This window comes from Pseudorca crassidens, chromosome 3, assembly GCF_039906515.1.
Source record: "Pseudorca crassidens isolate mPseCra1 chromosome 3, mPseCra1.hap1, whole genome shotgun sequence".
NCBI lineage: Eukaryota > Metazoa > Chordata > Mammalia > Artiodactyla > Delphinidae > Pseudorca > Pseudorca crassidens.
This window is the reverse complement of record NC_090298.1, coordinates 168,001,847-168,018,623: the sequence shown is the minus strand read 5'-3', so window position 1 is coordinate 168,018,623 and position 16,777 is coordinate 168,001,847. Positions and strand designations below refer to the sequence as shown.

At 53.6% G+C, this 16,777-nt stretch overlaps 1 protein-coding gene and 1 long non-coding RNA gene across 11 annotated transcripts in view; one reads left to right on the top strand and one right to left on the bottom strand.

The window, feature by feature from the left end:
* The window catches only part of RANBP3 (RAN binding protein 3), a 56,743-nt gene extending 42,235 nt beyond the window's left edge, over window positions 1–14,508 (bottom strand). For 6 of the 10 annotated variants that reach the window (XM_067734062.1, XM_067734063.1, XM_067734064.1 and 3 more), the window contains exon 1: window positions 14,350–14,507. In XM_067734062.1, coding sequence (XP_067590163.1) covers window positions 14,350–14,371 — 22 coding nt within the window. In that variant the 5' untranslated portion in view covers window positions 14,372–14,507. Of the gene's footprint in view, window positions 1–14,349 lie in introns of all 10 variants that reach the window. The other 4 variants (XM_067734056.1, XM_067734057.1, XM_067734060.1 and 1 more) reach the window with 1 other exon arrangement.
* LOC137222593 (uncharacterized) lies at window positions 14,457–16,235 on the top strand. Its single transcript, XR_010942505.1, has 2 exons — window positions 14,457–14,798; window positions 15,075–16,235. It is a non-coding gene; the product is annotated as an uncharacterized lncRNA (long non-coding RNA).
* The last annotated feature ends 542 nt before the right edge of the window (window positions 16,236–16,777 follow it).

Below are 16,777 nucleotides of genomic sequence, written 5' to 3'. Positions count from 1 at the left end.
CCTCTCCTGGACCTTAAGCTCCATAAGAGTGGGGCCTCTGTTCTGTTCGCCTCTGTATCTTCAGAGCCAAACGCAGTCTCACACATAACACGTGCTCAACAAGCAGTTAGAGAGCAAGCGGAACGCCGTGGGCCACACAGGCTGGGGCCAGGGAGGCCTGGGCCCTGGCAGCCCACCTCGCGGGCCACAGGGACCCCTGCGGAGGGCAGGTTTGGGGGACAGAACTTTGGTCAGTTCTCTACCAAAGACACAAAGCATCAGAGCCACGCGTGTTTCATTTCTGCTCATCCGCTTTTAGGGCCCAAAGTCCGTAAACTGCAAGCTAGTCCCGACTCCACGGCAGCAACACACGCGTGCCCCCTTCCAGGCAGACTGTCTTTAACTGTCCCACATCACCACTGCTTCTGGTTGTCACCGAAAAAGCAGCGTCATCCAGCCAACTGAAACCCAAGTTTGGGGAACGAACAGGGGACAGAAGCAACGAGGCTCCTTGGAACTGCCTGAAGCCCCAGTCCAGCTTTTCTTTCACAAGTGAAGGGAAAACCACCACCAGAGATTTGTAGAGAGACCTAGGCCACCGCAAAGACCTAAAATATTAAAATGTTAACCAAATACACGTTATTTGATCCAGATTCTGTCCACCAGGTGTTTTTTTCTTTGTTTTTTGGTTCTGTGATGTGCTCCCTGGGACTTCCCTGGTGATCCAGTGGTTAAGAATCTGCCTTCCAATGCAGGGGACGCGGGTTCGATCCCTGGTCGGGGAACTAAGATCCCACAAGCCGTGGAGCAACTAAGCCCGCGCGCCAAGTAGGGAGAAGCCCGCGCACCACAGCAAACAGTCCGCATGCCACAGCTAAGACCTGACGCAGCCAAATAAATAAATTCTCCTTGATCAAATTAGTCTGTAAAAAAACAGCCCACCTGGAGCGTTGAATAGACTCATCAACATAAGAAGGGTTAAGAAAACCAACAGTAAAGAAAGCCGTTTCACCAAATGTTCCCCAAAGTTATCTGACCAGGCAACCCCTTTCCAGGAACACCGTGACGAGGCCTGAGAACTGTGGGTGACTGCGGCCAACATTGCTGTGTGAAGTGGGGTGGGATTCGGAACCCTCAAGTCACCTCAAAGAACAGCCCTGCTCTGGGTGGCGCAGGCACTACCGTCTGGGACACACTTGGTGAGTCGGCCTCACCTCAGCTTCCCAAGGTGCCGATGCCAAGTCCAAGGTGGCTGCTCTTGGTCTGAACCCCTCCCCCATCCTCCTCCACACGCCCCTCCTCAGCCCCTGTGCCCCAGATGGCTCCCTGCCTGAGCCCAACCATGATCCCAGCTCCCAGCAAGGGAAAACCCCTGCTTCCCCGATCCCCCAGGTGGCAGTGGGTGGTGGCGAGGAGGCCGGGGACAGACCTGGACAGGCTGAAAGGAGTAGCCTCTGGTGACACCCCTTGGTGACATCCCGGCCCACAGCATGGGCTCTCCCTCCTGTCCCCTGCCATCCTCCACCCAACTGTCTGCTTTGGATGTAAACCTTGGGGCAGCTCAGCTGTGATCCCCAAGGACCAGGACTGGGTTCCGGACCTGGCCTTCACAGTCCTGGTGATAAGCACAGACAGGTAAGCCCAGGTGTGGGAAGTCGCAGATCTCTGCTCCTGTGACACCCCTCTGCCAGATGTCTGGGACCCCTCCCTGCTCCCAGGGGCACTGGTGACGTGGCTGTGACTGTCAGGGTGCTCTGCCCACCCAGCTGAGCCGGGAACCACTCCTCCAGCTGCACCTCGCGCTACGTCCATAGAGGCAATCATGACAGTCACTTGTCAACTACAACTTCCAGCGACTCCACACATTTGAGTGCCCACTGTGCACCAGGTACCATGCTGGCTTCTACGGTGTGGTGGTGACATGGAGAGACATGTCCCCTGCCTGCCAGGAGCTGACATCAGACTTAGTTGAACGTTACAACACAGGGGAAGCACAGAAGGCACTCAGACCGCGGAGCTGGGGCACCCAACCTGGTGAGGCTGCAGAGAAGGAGCAGATCAGGGAGGGCTTCTTGAAGGAAATGCCACTTAAGCGGAAGGAGCAGCATTTAGCCAGGTGACCAGGAGCGGGGAGGAATGAGGCAGCACTGGAGGAACTGGAGGAAGGTCAGGGTGGCACCACTGGACTCCCTTAAAGACAGACGGGAAACAACCCAGCCCAGGGCGAGAGGAGCGGAGTGCAATCCCTCACACCTGCATGGCCCAGCGTAGAAGCTCCTGGCAGGTAAGCACCAATCACACTCAGGCAGTTCCTATCTTGAGCAAAGGAACCAAAGATGGCTCCAAAGAAGTCGGGGGTCCCTAAGGTGCAGGCTGCCTCTTGACCCAAAGGGCCGTAGACCATTCTCCCTGCAGGGAGCGGAGGTCTCTGGGTAACAAAGGGGTTGCCAAGGAGGCAGGCCCTTCTACTAAAGCAGAAACGACTGACCAGGGGCCCTGGGACAAGGGAAAGTCCTCGGATGGCTTGGGTGGGTGCGTGCGTGGGAAGTTCTAAAAGCCCCACCCTGAAGGCATCGCTGTAATCTGTGTACAGTGTCTTTGTCAGGGAGAGGGCCTGTAAACTGCCTCCTCAGATAGTGGGTAAGGAGGGTCCAAAGGAGGAGCGTTTTAAGAAGCCCCACACTTGTCAGAATTAAAACAGTGGGCTTCCTGATACCACCACTACAAGCAGGCCAGGGTACAGCACTCAGGGTTTCATCTGTGTCTTTTCTGCCCAGAGATTGGTGGCAAAACCCTTAAAACAAAATGCCTCCTGTGTCTATTTCAGACCAGCAAGGAAGGGGACGCAGTGGGTACTGCCCTGCAGCCAGTCTAAGGAGGAGGAACTCCTAGGGAGAGGGTGGGTGACGGCAGCTGCCCGGATGTGAGGAAAGGAGGCCAAGTCCCTACTGCAAGCAAGGGAAGGGGAGTAAGGAGCTGGCCTGGACCCCAGAGGTGGCCCCGGGGTAGAAGGGTGTGTGTCCCCACCCTCCAGGGTGACAAAGGTCTTGGGATCCCATCTTTAGACTTCTCCAGCCTCTGCCACGTAGTCACAGCGAGGACATTCCCAGATGGGGTTTCCCAGAACCCTGGGATGGTCTCTCACACAGGCCAGCAGTCATTGATCAGAAAATACTTACGGGCCAGGCACCTAGGTGCTCAGCACTTCATCCGCATCACTGTCCTGAAACTTCACAACCACGTTAGGAGGTAGGTCCTTAGTTTACAGAACAGGAACGGAGACTCAGAGAGGGCGAGCGACTTGTCCAAGGTGGGGCTGGGTCTCCAACCCACGAGGGCCTGACTCTGGTCCCCGACCCCCACTACTACCCACGCACCGCAAGGGCAAAAGGGAGAAGTCACCGTCCCATTTTGCTTCCTCCCATCTTTCCCTCTCAGGTGGGCCTTGAAGCTAAGAAACTGGGACTCTTCTTTTGAGAAGTAACATCAGGAATAAAGCAGCTGTCAGTAAACATTCTAGACAAACATCTCTGGAAGAGTACAAACGAAACTAAAGGGTGAGCGATGGACTGTGGGGTGGGCCCGAGGCTTCCAGCAAGTCTTGCGACCATCTGCTTCAGATGAGCGTGCAGTGACACCAAGGGCAGACCCTCAGGCTCCTCGAGGAGAGAATGGAGACCCACGTTTAACGGTGAGGCCCGCTACGCCTCTGCAGCTGTCAAACGTGTAACCGTGGGAGACTGTACGTAACACATTCACAACCGAAGGTGAAAACACACACATTCTGTGTGTTTTCAGCCCCGCATGCAGGCTTTCCTTCTTCACACTATGCACGGAGGCAAGTACACAGAAGCCACGGGCAGGCCTGCCCCTCGACTAGCTCTGGCACGCCCCCGTGGCTGCCTCCAGCCTCCGTCTCTGAGGATGTCTGCTAAACTAAACAGAAGAAAATATGTAGACCCAGGAAAACACACAGAGAAGGGAATCTGGACTATCTTGGCCTGTTCTGTTTATTCCCCTCCTAAATGATGGATCAGAACACCTGCCAGGAAATAACCCCCATCTGGAAAGCCACATAGAATTCTTGTCCAAAGTGTCAGCAAGGTAGTTGTGCAAAATGAGCTTTAATCCTGCGCTGATGTGTCTTAATCTTATCTGTGCAAAAGATATGGAAAGCATCTTGCCAACACAAACAACAGTCTGTTAATACGTGCCAACTGCTTTAATCCTGCGACACTTACTATCTCAAGCCTTCGAGTCCTTTCTTTTCTCAGGAATTATTATAAACAGTCCTGTGCAGCAACATAAAGGTGAATTTGTCACCGATGTGTCAACTCTGTTCGCCAACTAATTCTTTGGTGAAGAGTAGAACTGATCTCAATCATGCTGTTGCTAGGCAATACCTCTCTGATTTCAGTGTACTGCAGGCTCAGCTAGTGGGCAGTGGGTCCCTTCATTCTCTTTTTGGTACTTGAATATATTTTTCCTCAGGCAGCTCTCAACTGGTCTCATGGAAATCATAGGGGGGCCCAGTTTTGGGAGAGGACAGTATATCTTTCATCTTATACCCTTCTTTCTGGGATGCTCTTCATCACAAAATTACCATCACCTACTGAAACCCGAGCCACTCTTCAGGGCTCTAACATGACCCTACATTTCTGACAACAGCGGGGGTAATAAGCCACTTGGATTTGCTGAATGGCCCTAACTAGACCCGGAGGCAGGCGCTTTACATACTCCATCTCATTCAATGTCATCACAGCCCTATGGCATAGAAATTATTTATCGTCTCTGATTTGCAAATCACGAAACAAGACTGAGAGGCCTCGGAGAGACATGTGCCCTGCCCAAGTCATGATGCTGGTAAACAGCAGAGGTGGGATCAGAACCCTAAGCCTGACTTCCAAGCTGGGTGCCTCACATCCCCCTCAACCCCTCTCAGGCCAAGCCACATCCGCCTTCTTTACTTCTAGAAGCACCAGCCCTGCAGCCCTCTCCGATCCCTCCACCCCTGCCCCACCCACTCAGACTACAAGCTGCTGGGGCAGACCCTGCACTTTGGATACCTCTGTGCCTTAAATCGAGGAAAAACCCCATAAACCTATTAATACATCAAACAAAGTCAGCAACCTCACCTAAAACTACTGAGAAATCAGGGAGCCAGCTTTGACAGCACTTTTCTATTCTGCCACTAGATGGCGCGACACAAGCACAGCTGAGGTGAAGTATCGATGCAAGCGGCCGGCCGAAGATTCAGGGGAAAGTTCCAGTGAAGACAGCGGAAATCCCCTCACAGGAAGGAGAGCTAAGGACTCCAGAAAATCTGCTGAGGCTGCAGGCCAACTGATGAAGTTTGGGAACGCGGGCGCTGGTTTCTGGGTGTGTTCAGATGGGCCTCAACCACCTGCGGCTGGGACCCTGGGCAAGTTCACACACGCTTTCCCCACATACTGCCTGTGTCTGTCAACAGGGATGGTACCTACACCCCAGTCGGTTCGGAAGGACTGAAGGAAATGATGCATATCAAGTGCTGGGGAAGTGGCTGGCATGCAGTCCGAATTCCACGCTGGCGTTAATACCATTACTAGAATTCCACAGAGACTGCAGATACACTGACGCCGTCTCAAAGCAGGGGTCTTGGACTCCAGGACTGTCTCCAGTCGCCAGGCCCTCAACGATGATAAACACCTCCCGGTCTGGCCCCTTCCAAGAGCTGCCTGGACACGGGGACACCTCGCCACAAACAGTCTCTCATAATCCCTTGAGCCCTTCTGAGGCCGAGGGGATCACTGAGGTGAGAGCCGACGGCAGGCCCACTAGCCAAGCCCTGCTCACAGCAACATGACTTCCTGAGAACCCACGATGAGCCAGGTGCGAGGCACCAGGCACTGGAGACAGGAGGAAAGGTGAACGAGGCCGCAGCCATCTAGTGGGAAGAGGAGAGAAAAACAAGCAGCCTGAGGCGTGCGGGGATAATGAGGAAACCCTGGAGGCAGGCGCTAGACGGCCGCTGGAGCAGGGCGGTGGGCAGAAGGGGGCCGCGGCGGGGGGAAGGCCTCTCCCAGGCGCCATCTGAACCTTGGGTGTGAAGGAGCGACCAGGTGAAGGTGGAGTATGCCGGGCAGAGGGAGCCCCAAGAACGAACATCCTAAGGACAGGAAGAACCCGGAGGCCCATGTGACCCCAGAGTTCCCTTAGGTGAGGGCAGGAGGTGAATTTGGGGAGGGGGAGCATGGTGAGGAGTCCAAGCAGGGGTGTGATATGATCCGGTTCATTTTTCTGAAAGACCACCCTGGCAGTGGTCCTCATGAATCCTTTCCATTTCTGCGTGTTATGAAGTTTTGTAATGTGACGTCAGGGAAGATCACCCTGGGAGTGGTGAGGAGAACAGATCTCAGGGAGGCAGGAGGAGTTGCCAGGGGGCCAGCGAGGAGCCCTCAGGTGCTGTCCAGGTGAGAAGCGGCAGTGACAGGGAGGCTCGGGCAAGTCTTGTGGCCTTGCAGACTGGGCGAGGCGGCTGGAGCCTGACTATTCTGGAGACAGAGCGTGCTGGTGCCTGAGCTGTGGAAGCACGTCTCGCTCACTCAGTGGCCGACGTGGTCAGCAAACACAACCCCCATTTTTCTGACAAGACTCCACAAGCAGGCAGCCCCCTCCAAGTGGCACTGATGATGAGTAACCCAGGCCCTGGACTCTCAGATCCCCGGCGGCCACATCAATGCTGCAAAACATCCTTTCTCCTCTGAGCAAACGGTAGCCTGTTTTCTCACTCTTGCCACCTGAGAAGCCAAACTCTCCAAACTGTTTTCCCCACTCCCGCTCTGCTGTTACAGATGCAACACAGGCGTTAATTCTGGGCTGATGAATTCTCGAAATTCTGTGTGGCAAGCCTGGGGGAGTTTAATTTAGCAAAGGCATTTAAAATGTACTGCAAAAGCAAAGCTTACCGCCTAGACACGTGCATGGAGAAACCACTGTCGTCTCTGTCAGGTTTCAGGAGAATGAGCGCCCAGTGAGTCAAAATGATCCATTGGAAAGGATGAGCTGGGCTCCTAGACTCAGTGGCTGGAGGTGGGCACACTGGGACAGGCCGACTCCTCTTACAGACACAGCCTTGGGCTTCAGCCCCCGTGAAAGGGAATGGCCCAGATGCAGAGCATCTCGGAAGGTCCCCCCCTGGAACTTGGAACAGTGCTGAAGGTCATGGAAAACACTGTTCCCCCTTAACAGGGACATGAAGTCCATGATGCCTACAACGGCCAAAAGGCCATAATGGAAAAAAAAGGTTGGGAGGGTGAGCCCTAAGTTCTAGTTGGCAAACAGTTTATTCTTGGACACTTTTGTTTTGCCCCCAACTCCACCCCCTGGACACTGGGCAATGTCTGAAAACATTCCTGGGTGTCACGATGGGGAGGAGTTCCTAACAGCATCTAGTGGATGGAGGTCAGGGATGCTGATCAGCCTCCTACTGTGCACAGGATGCTCCCCCAACCACAAATGATCCAACCCCAAATATCAACTGTGCTGAGGATGAGAAAAAGACTGAGTCAGATCCCTAACTCACATTATACACCAAAGTAAATTCTCCGTGGCTCAGACGGCACAAACCAGGGTGATGCCCCAGCATCTGTGAAATACCTCCTCTCTCCCTCCCGGCTCCGTTTGTGTATTTAAATGTGTGCAGCATCCTAGGACTTTAGTAGATCAGATGACTACGTTGCACAGTCTCTTGGCAGGGGGAGGGTCAACAGAATCCCCTAACACAGGGGTACTCAAACACGTGCGATTTTGCCCCCGAGGGGACATCTGACAACGTCTAGAGACATTTGGGTAGAGGTCAGGGGCACTGCCAAACATCCCACGATACACAGGACAGATCCCACTGGAATGTCTCAATGAAACTTGGCTATAACCCGAAAGGAGCTTTCTCTCTACCTAGGCATCCAATCAGAAGACTAACAGCCAGTAGTAACTGACATAGATCCGCACCTACCAGTGGGCCAATCCCATGCCATATGTTCCTTTCACACAACAATCCTCAGACTTGATTAGCATCGTTCCCATTCTACAGATGCAGGAATTGAGGTCAAACAATTTGCCCAAGCTCCTGGGCAAGTAAGTGGCAGAGACAAGACACAAACCAAGGGCACTTCCGACTGTGCCACAAGCTATCAACCGGAGCCTGCCAGTCAGTTCCGGTCTAAAATTCCTTTGAGGCTTGAGACAGGGGAGAAACCCACATGGATCTCCTTACAGGCCCCACTCAGGCCAAGCATCTGTCTAAGAGGTGCTACGACAGGGCTGAAACCCAAATGGCAGCCAAGGTCAGGCAGGCACTGGAAAAGGGGGAAGCGGGCCAGGTCCCAAGCAAGTCGGTGGAGACCGCGGTGTCTAGGAAGGCACAGTCTATCTCAAGGTGGCAGCTGCTCCTTAGTCCTGGCAAATCATTACTGTGCAGGAACGCAGGCTGAGGCTGGCTGCTGTTTTTCAAGAGAAATCAGAAACCTGGATTATTCTTTCCCCTGAAATCTCGGAATTCTTAAGTATTGCCTCCTAATTAAAAGCAAACAAAGACAAACCTAAATGAGCCAAATTATATATGTCTGCTTGCCCCCAAAGCAAGGTTACAACTTCTGCCTGTGGTTTTTGACTCTGGCTCCATGTCGTAAAACATCTGTGGGGTCCTAGACACTGCGGACCTCCTGCAACAATCTCCAATGGTGCAGCCAAAGCATCAGTTTTAATTCTCCTCCACAACCTCCTTAAATAAGCGTGAAGCACGGTCAGGGTTAATATTCACAGCAAGTGCTACGCAATAGCACCAAGTGCCAAGACAACCAAGGATGAAGTGGAATACAGGGACTTTACTCTGAGACTCTGTGCTGTATAGTTTTCTACCAAGCAGTGCACAGCCACACCGAACACGGCTCGTGGAACCACAGGAAGGTTACTGCACGAGGTGGCAAAAACAAACCCCTTCAAACAAAACAGAGAACCCCTGCTGCTTGCTGCCAGCACTACCACCAGATCCTGAATAGACAACGAAGCAAACCCATCTGCCTCCTGATGGTTTCAAAGTACCATGGAGAGCTACCAAGGCTCAGCCAGGTCAATACCAGCTGCCTTTCCCAGGTAGTTTCCATTACATGAGAAAGGCCCTTTTCAAGTCCCCCAGATGCATCCCATTGCTCCCCAAATGGCCCCCATTTCCCACTCTACCCCAGCCTATTCTCTGGGCCTGAACTCACTTACTAGGCAGGAATTCGACTGGTACCTAAAGTGCCCCCTTGGCTGGCCCCAAACACGGTCCCCGCTCCCAAGGCCATTCTAAGCTTCCTGGCTCTGACCCTAGGAGCTTCCTGTCGCCTCCTCTCTCTCCAGCTCCTTCAGCGTACAAGCACACAGCAGATCCCGACCGGCCCTCATACCCCATGATGCCCGCAGGCAACGGGACTGCTGGGGTGAGTCCATTTTCCAGTTAACTGGGAGGCAGGCTGCGGACGTGGTGGAGAAGTTTTAAACTTGCAGAACTGCAAGCTTTTCTGTCTATACACAGGATCCCTGTCAAAACTTATTTTCTTCCAAGTACATAAAGACTTTAGCATGGCACCCTCAGCTACCGCCAGGCCCCATCTGCCCCGGGTGTGAGAGGCATGCAAGAGTTGACCTCAGGACAAACCCCAGGGTTAATGTTTATCATAACTTCATGAAAACTTTGAAAAATTGCTTCTCACTTCTCCTAAGAATTAAGTTTAGGGCAGGGGAAGGGGGTGGTGAGAATCAAGTGAACTGAGGATTCCAACTGTTTTGAGTTCTAGCTCATCAATAAAAACTCAGCTGCATCCCATCCTCTCTGGGGTTAGGTTTTAAATCAAAAAGTAAGGTGAGAACTGATGAAAACCAAACAACCCTTGAAAATCTCTGGACTAATACTTGGTCTGGCCAGATCAGGGGTTCTCAATGGGGGGCAACTGTGTGGGGGAGGCTCCCCCCACCAGGGGACACTGAGCAATGTCTGGACACTTCCGGTTGACATGACTGGGGGAGGGGGGAGGGTGCTATTGGCATCTAGTGGGTCGAGACCAGGGAAGCTGATCAACATCCTACAATGCCCAGCACAGCCCCACAACAGAGAATTATCTGGCCCCAAATGCTTAGAGTGGCGAGGCTGAGAGCCCCTGCCTAGATGATCACACAATCAAAGTCAAGACAGAACCTAAGAGGACGGACAGCCCAGCTCTGGCTGCCTCTCATCCTGGGCTCACCCCAGGGGGTGGATTCACCTGCACTGTTCAGACTCACTTCTTGCCCTCTCTTGCTTCGCTTTGAGCACTTCAGCTAAATGTGTCTGTAACGTAAGTCCACCACAGTAAAAATAGCTACTATTTACTGTTTATTACCGGGCTGAGATAGGCGCTAAAGAATTTGTATGCGTTAATTCAGCCAAGGGTCACAGCAACCATGGGATAGATAAGATCATTGTTATCCTCATTTTGTTGGTGAGAAAACTGAGGCTCAAAGGAGTTAAGAATTTGGCCAAAGTCACTCAGAGAGTACAAGGCAGAGTAAAAACACAAACCCGGCTCTAATGCAAAGCCTGTGCCCAACCATCACTTTATATGGAGGGTCTCAACTGAGGGTGATTCTCCCCACCTCCTGCCCTGGGACACTACACAATGTCTGAAGACATTTTTGGTTGTCACGACCCCTGGGGTAGGGGTGCAGGGGAGGGTGTGTGCTACTGGGATCTTATGTGTAGTCAGGGATGCTGCTATGATGCTCAACATCCTACAGAGCAGAGGACAGGCCCTCAACAGAGAATCACCAGGTCCAAAATGTCGATAGGGCCAAAGTCGAGAACCCTGCTTTATACGGTCTCTTGGGTTTCCACCCTGCGTGTCCGCAGGCTGGCAAGGCGTCATGTGCACGTGGTATCTTTTTTTTTTTTTTTTCGGTACGTGGGCCTCTCACTGTTGGGGCCTCTCCCGTTGCGGAGCACAGGCTCTGGACGTGCAGGCTCAGCGGCCATGGCTCATGGGCCTAGCCGCTCCGCGGCATGTGGGATCTTCCCAGACCGGGGCACGAACCCCCATGTCCCCTGCATCGGCAGGCGGACTCTCAACCACTGAGCCACCAGGGAAGCCCTGCACATGGTATCTTTTAAGGCTGGGATCTAGAATCTCCTATAGCTCAAATACACTTTGCTCACCCTCTTCTCAGTCTCTTTACCTTTACCAGGGACCAAACGCTGCCTTCAAAACCCGATGCCGGTCTACAAGGCAGAATAACTCCAGAGACAGGATGATTAACGACTTTGGGATGTATCAGTAGCGAAATGCCAAGCAGAAGAGAATATCCCAGGACACAAGTGTACAACACTCACACACTCCTAGGAGAGAAACATTCCAGTTGGACCTTAATAGTCATGGACTACAGGACTACCAACAAAGGGCCGTGGGAGTTGCTGTCACAGCTGAGATCACCATGGTAAGGAGGGCCAACAAGATGCCGTACTGGATACACAACTGGAAGTGTTTCTTTCCACACAAGCACAGCACTCCTAACCTGTACTACTCAAGCCAGGGCTTCTCAACCCTAGCTGCACGTTGGGGTCGCCCGTGCTGTTTTCTGTCTCTATAGATGCCCAGGTGTGAGGACGGCTATGATTAGGATCCCAGTTTGGAAAGGCAGAAGCCGAGACAGCGTCTGAGATTAAACAACAAGTAGGAAAGCACACATATGGCGCAGTCCCTAAAGCTTCAAAATGCATAGGCAAGGAAGTCCCAGTTCACATAGTGGATAAGAAATTAAAGATCCTAGCAGGCTGCGCAAGCCGAAACCAGAAATGGAGTGGAGAAACACATGACACCCAATTAAAGGGTGGCAGAGATATGAGAGGCATAAAAGACCACTAAGATTTGATTTTTTTTGGAGACAGCTAGGCCAGAACTAGTGTCAGAGGCAAAGTACTAGGTGAGTGTGGCATTTACCAGGCAAAAACTTTAAGTACTACAAAACAGTCCGTCTTCTCCGTCTTACACTTAACCTGTTCAACTACGCAATTTACAATCGACAGCTCATGTGTCAGCGCATATGCTAGAAATGGTGTCCCTGGAAAACAGGAATCCATAATTTTCCCTTTGTGCTCAAAGGTACACCTCACCACGAAGGTCCTGACTGATGAATTCACTCATTCCTTCAACAAACATTTCTTGGACACCTACTCTGCGCCAGGCACTATCCTAATTGGGGTGGGGGATCCATCAGTGGCAGACAAAAATCCTCACCCTCACGGAGCCTACGTTCTAGAAGCAAACAAGTAGACCTAGCACACCGGTTGGTGATAAGTGCCGTGGGGCAACATGAAGCGGGGCAGAGGGGATAGGGAACACGAATACGATTTGAAATAGGTGGCCAGAGAAGTTCTCAACGATAAGGGAACATGTAAGTAAAAACCTACAGGAGGGGCAGAAGCGAGCGTGGGGACATGTGCAGGAAGGCTGACTCAGGCAGAGGAACCAGCGGGTCCAAAGGCATACAGGAGAGAGGATGTGGACCATGCAAGGGACGCGGAGACAGCCAGAGTGGATAAAGCAGGGCCCGTCGGGGACAGAGTGGCGGGAGAGGAGGACAGGGAGGTCTCAGGGGCTATCTGCCTTTGGGGTTGGCAAACTGTCAGCTGGCTGAAGGTGGAAGGGAGGCCCAGGCAGCGGCAGCGGTGGTGGTGAGAGGTGGTCACCCCCGGAAAGATTTTTAAGGTAGAACTGACAAGATGTGCTGTGGCATGGGAGAGAAAGAGGAGTCGAGGGCGACGTCAAGGTGTTTGGCCTGAGCCATTCAAAGGATGGACTTGCCATTTACTACAAGTGGAGAAGGACGGTGGGCTGGGCGGGTTTGGGGGAGAAAGACAGGGGTTTTGTGTGATGTGGCTATTGGACATCCAAGTGGAGATGTCGAACGCGACGTCGCATAGGAGTCTTGAATTCAAGAAAATGAATGAGCCCAGTACACAAATACACAGAGTGCGTCATACTGACTCCCATTTATCCAGTCCCCGTTCTGCCTGCAAATGCATCTTGTGAATGGAATGCCTCAACCCTCCACTGGCTCCTTTGTCTTATCAAAGACTTGCGGCCTGCGTGGCGGGAGGGGGTGGTGATTAAGACCACCTTGATCCACATCCCTGCTCCTCACTAGCTGTGTGACCTGCCTTGGACAAGTAACTTAACCACTCTAACTCAGCTTCCTCATGGAGCACAGGAGCCGACGGTACCTTCCTCCGGGAGTTTTTGTGAGGAGCGAGGGTTACTCCAGATCACACGCGCCCAAGACTTTGAACAGTACCTGGTAGCACTCCAAATGCTCCACCAGGGTGAGCACTTATTATTGTCATTCGTGCACTCGTGCAGCTCAGTACAAACCTCAGGCCAGCAGGGAGCAGGGTATGGGGGGAAATCAGGGCCAGGCAGGTAGATGGCCTGCCTGTAGCTGTGCACCTAGACACGGAGGGAGCTAAAAATAGGCCTTAGAAGGTCTTGAAGCTACTAGCGATCTCAACGCCACGGCTGATTTCATCAGACAGCGGCTGATGCGGCGCTTTCCCTGGGCCATTCGGAACTGTAACCTTGTCAAAATCGCTCAGCCAGGATGTAAGCGCTCCGCACAGGAGGGGATCGCACAGTCTCTGTCTCTCCCTCTGGAAGTGCAACCAACAAAAAGGGCCGAAAAGCCGCCAGGGCTTTCAGTGGCTCACACCCTGCGGCTGGACCTAAATGAGCGGAGACGAGGCGCGACTCTCGGGTCGCCAGGAAGGACCCGAGGGAACTGGCGGGAACTGGGGGGCTGAATTGGGGGTGGGCGTTGTCCATCCTCGGCGTGGGGCAGGCCCGCGGAGGATGAGAAGCCCACAGACCGGGGGGTGGGCCGGCTCGGCAGCCAGGCAGGGGAAGGGGGAAAGCCGGGGTCCCCGAGAACGAGGGGGCGGGGAGGGAGCGTGGCGCGCTGGGCCCGCGACCAGGCCCGGAGATCCATTTACATCCGAGGCCGAGGCGTTGAGGCCGCGCTCCCGCCCCCTTCGGCCCCCGGCCTGGCCTGCGAGGCGAAAGGGCCTCAGGGCCGCGGCCCCCGCCGTCTCCAGAGCCGTCTGGCCAGACGGTGGCAGGGCCGGGGCTACCGGGAGTGATGGGCCGGGCCGGTGAGCCCGGCCTGAGGGGACGCAATGGGGGACGGCTGAGGGACCCACTGGGCCGCTCTCCCGGAGCAGACAGGCCCCCCGTACCCCGGGGTGCTCAGCACTCGGGCCTGTGGCCCCCAGGCCTCCCGCCGCCCGTTCCCTAGCCGCCGGCTGGCCCCCAACGGCGCCTCCCCTACCTTCGTTCGCCAGGTCCGCCATTTTACTTCCTTAAGCCCTCCCACAAGGCCCCGCGCCGGCCCGGGCTCGTCTGCCTTCTGCCAGAAACTCCCGCGCGTGCGCAGTTGCCAAGTCGACTCCGAGCAAAGCGGGCAGTTAGCGGCTGCGCGCGGAGCCCAGCGCGGTGAAGCTCTCGGGATCCGGGTCCGAGCCGGGCCAAGCTCGGAGCACGCGCCTGCGCATTAACCACCCCCGCCTCCTTTTCCCGCCGACCGAGGGGGCGTGGGCAGGGCAGGGCGCACGCGTAGTGGGCCTCGCGCGCGCCGCGAGTAATGTGGGAATCTGCGTTCCCTGCGGCTGCGCGCCCGGAGTGGGTCTTCATGCTGCTGCTTTCCGCTTGTTTTTCGGCCTCGCACCCTCGGTGAGAGCTTGAACCGTGGAGTGCGCCGCGACCGACGCCTTCTCCTAGGTAGATCCCTGGGTCGGGGCGGGGGGCGGGGCTTTCCACGTGCGCAGTCCCGAGGCCCGGAGGGAGGCCTGTAAGGGGTCGTGGGGCGCCTTGTGTCACCCCAGGCCTCAGTTTCCCCTTCTAAGGGACCAGTACTTTAGGCAAACTTTCTGAGGCCACGTGGAGAGGTGGGGGATGGTTGGGGGGAGTAGAAGTCAGAGGTTGAGGATCACTGGCCAAAGGGAAGGTTCATGGCGGGGTGGGACACAGGTGTTGATCCGGGACTTGACCTCACAGAGCCATCAGAATGGGAGCTCCAGGACGACTGGCCCCTGAGGCCCCGTACTGAACAGCGCCTGGCACCGAGCCTCACCGAGTGTCTTCACCGATCACGTGGGCTGATGACCGCTCCCTCCCCCCACCCCCCAGGACTGAGGGGAGAATATTGGACGCCCTGGGCTCATTCGCGACTCACCTGCTACGCAACATCCCGCGGGCTCTGCCTCATCTCCTAAATAGAGCCCAGATCCGCCCGTTCTCCCCAGCAGGGCTCTCTCTCCCTACTCCAGGCCAGACCATTCTCATCTCTCTCCTGGAAAACCCGATAGCATCTTTCTCTCAATGCTCTCTTTCCTTTCATTCTTATGAAATAAGACACACAGAGGAATCTTTCAAAAATGTGAATTAGATCAAGGGCACATCTTTTCTCAGTGCTTCCAAAGGGCTTTCTACTGAACTTGGAATAAATTCGAAACTTCTTGTTCAGGCTTACAAAGCCCCCCTGTTTTTTGCTGCCATGCTTCCCCTTGCTCGTTGCAGTTCAGCCATATGGGTCTTTCTGTGTCCTTGGAGCTCACCAAACCCCTTCCAGCCTCAGGATCTTTGCACTGGCTGATCCCTCTGCTTGGGACTTTGTGTCCCTTTTTTTCCTGTTTGAGTCCCAGCTTCACTCCTTCTCCAGTATGATCTGGAGGAGGAGGTCCTATAGCCTGTGGGCCACATTTTTAATTATTGGGAGAAAACCAAAAGAAGAAGAATTGCTCATGACATGTGAAAATTGTATGGAATTTAAATTTCAGTGTCCATAAATGTAGATGTATTTGAAAACAGCCATACTTACTTATTGACATAATGTCTATGGCTGCTTCTGACCTGCAGAAGCAGAGCTGAGCCCTTTTAACGGACTGTCGGGCCAACAAACTTAAAATATTTACTCTTTGCGGCTTTATAGAAGTTTGCCAACCTCTAATCTAGGACACGTGTATTTACATGGTTGTTCTATACATTTCTGTACAACCAATGGGGTGTGGTGAATGTTTAACAACAGCTGCTTCTCTGGGGGGAGAACGTGTGTTTCTGTCTGTGTTTATATGTGTGCCTGTGTGTGTATAGTTTATTGTAAATTTTACTGTTTTCCCATCACTTTAAGTCTTGAAGACAATAAAATAATCGATTGGACCCTGGCTGGTAGTGCTGGTTTTCTTGGTATAAGTATACTTCAACGATGGCTGATTTCAAGCTACCAATGTGAATGTCACTAGCCAGAGTTGAGCAGAGGTGTGCAGTAGCACACTAGATTTTTTCTTCTTCTAGAGCCTGCTGCTTTCTTGCTGCAGCCCCCAAAACAGCATCAGCATCACCTGGAAATCTGTTGAAAATACAGACTCCCAGGCCCCAACCCAGACCTGAATCAGAATCTGCATTTTAGCAAGATACCCAATAGACACCTGATTTCGCTATCCTGGATTTTGCCTCCGGGCTGAAGGCACAGGCCACAGAGCTTGGTTAGAAATTCTTTTTTTTTTTTTTAAACTTGTGGCTCGCGGGCTCTGGAGCACAGGCTCAGTAGTTGTTGACGCTCGGGCTTAGTCGCTCTGTGGCATGTGGGCTCTTCCCCAACCAGGGCTCGAACCTGTGTCCCCTGCATTGTCAGGGGGATTCCCAACCACTGCGCCACCAGGGAAGTCCTAGAAATTCTTAAGGAATAGCTAGAATGTCAC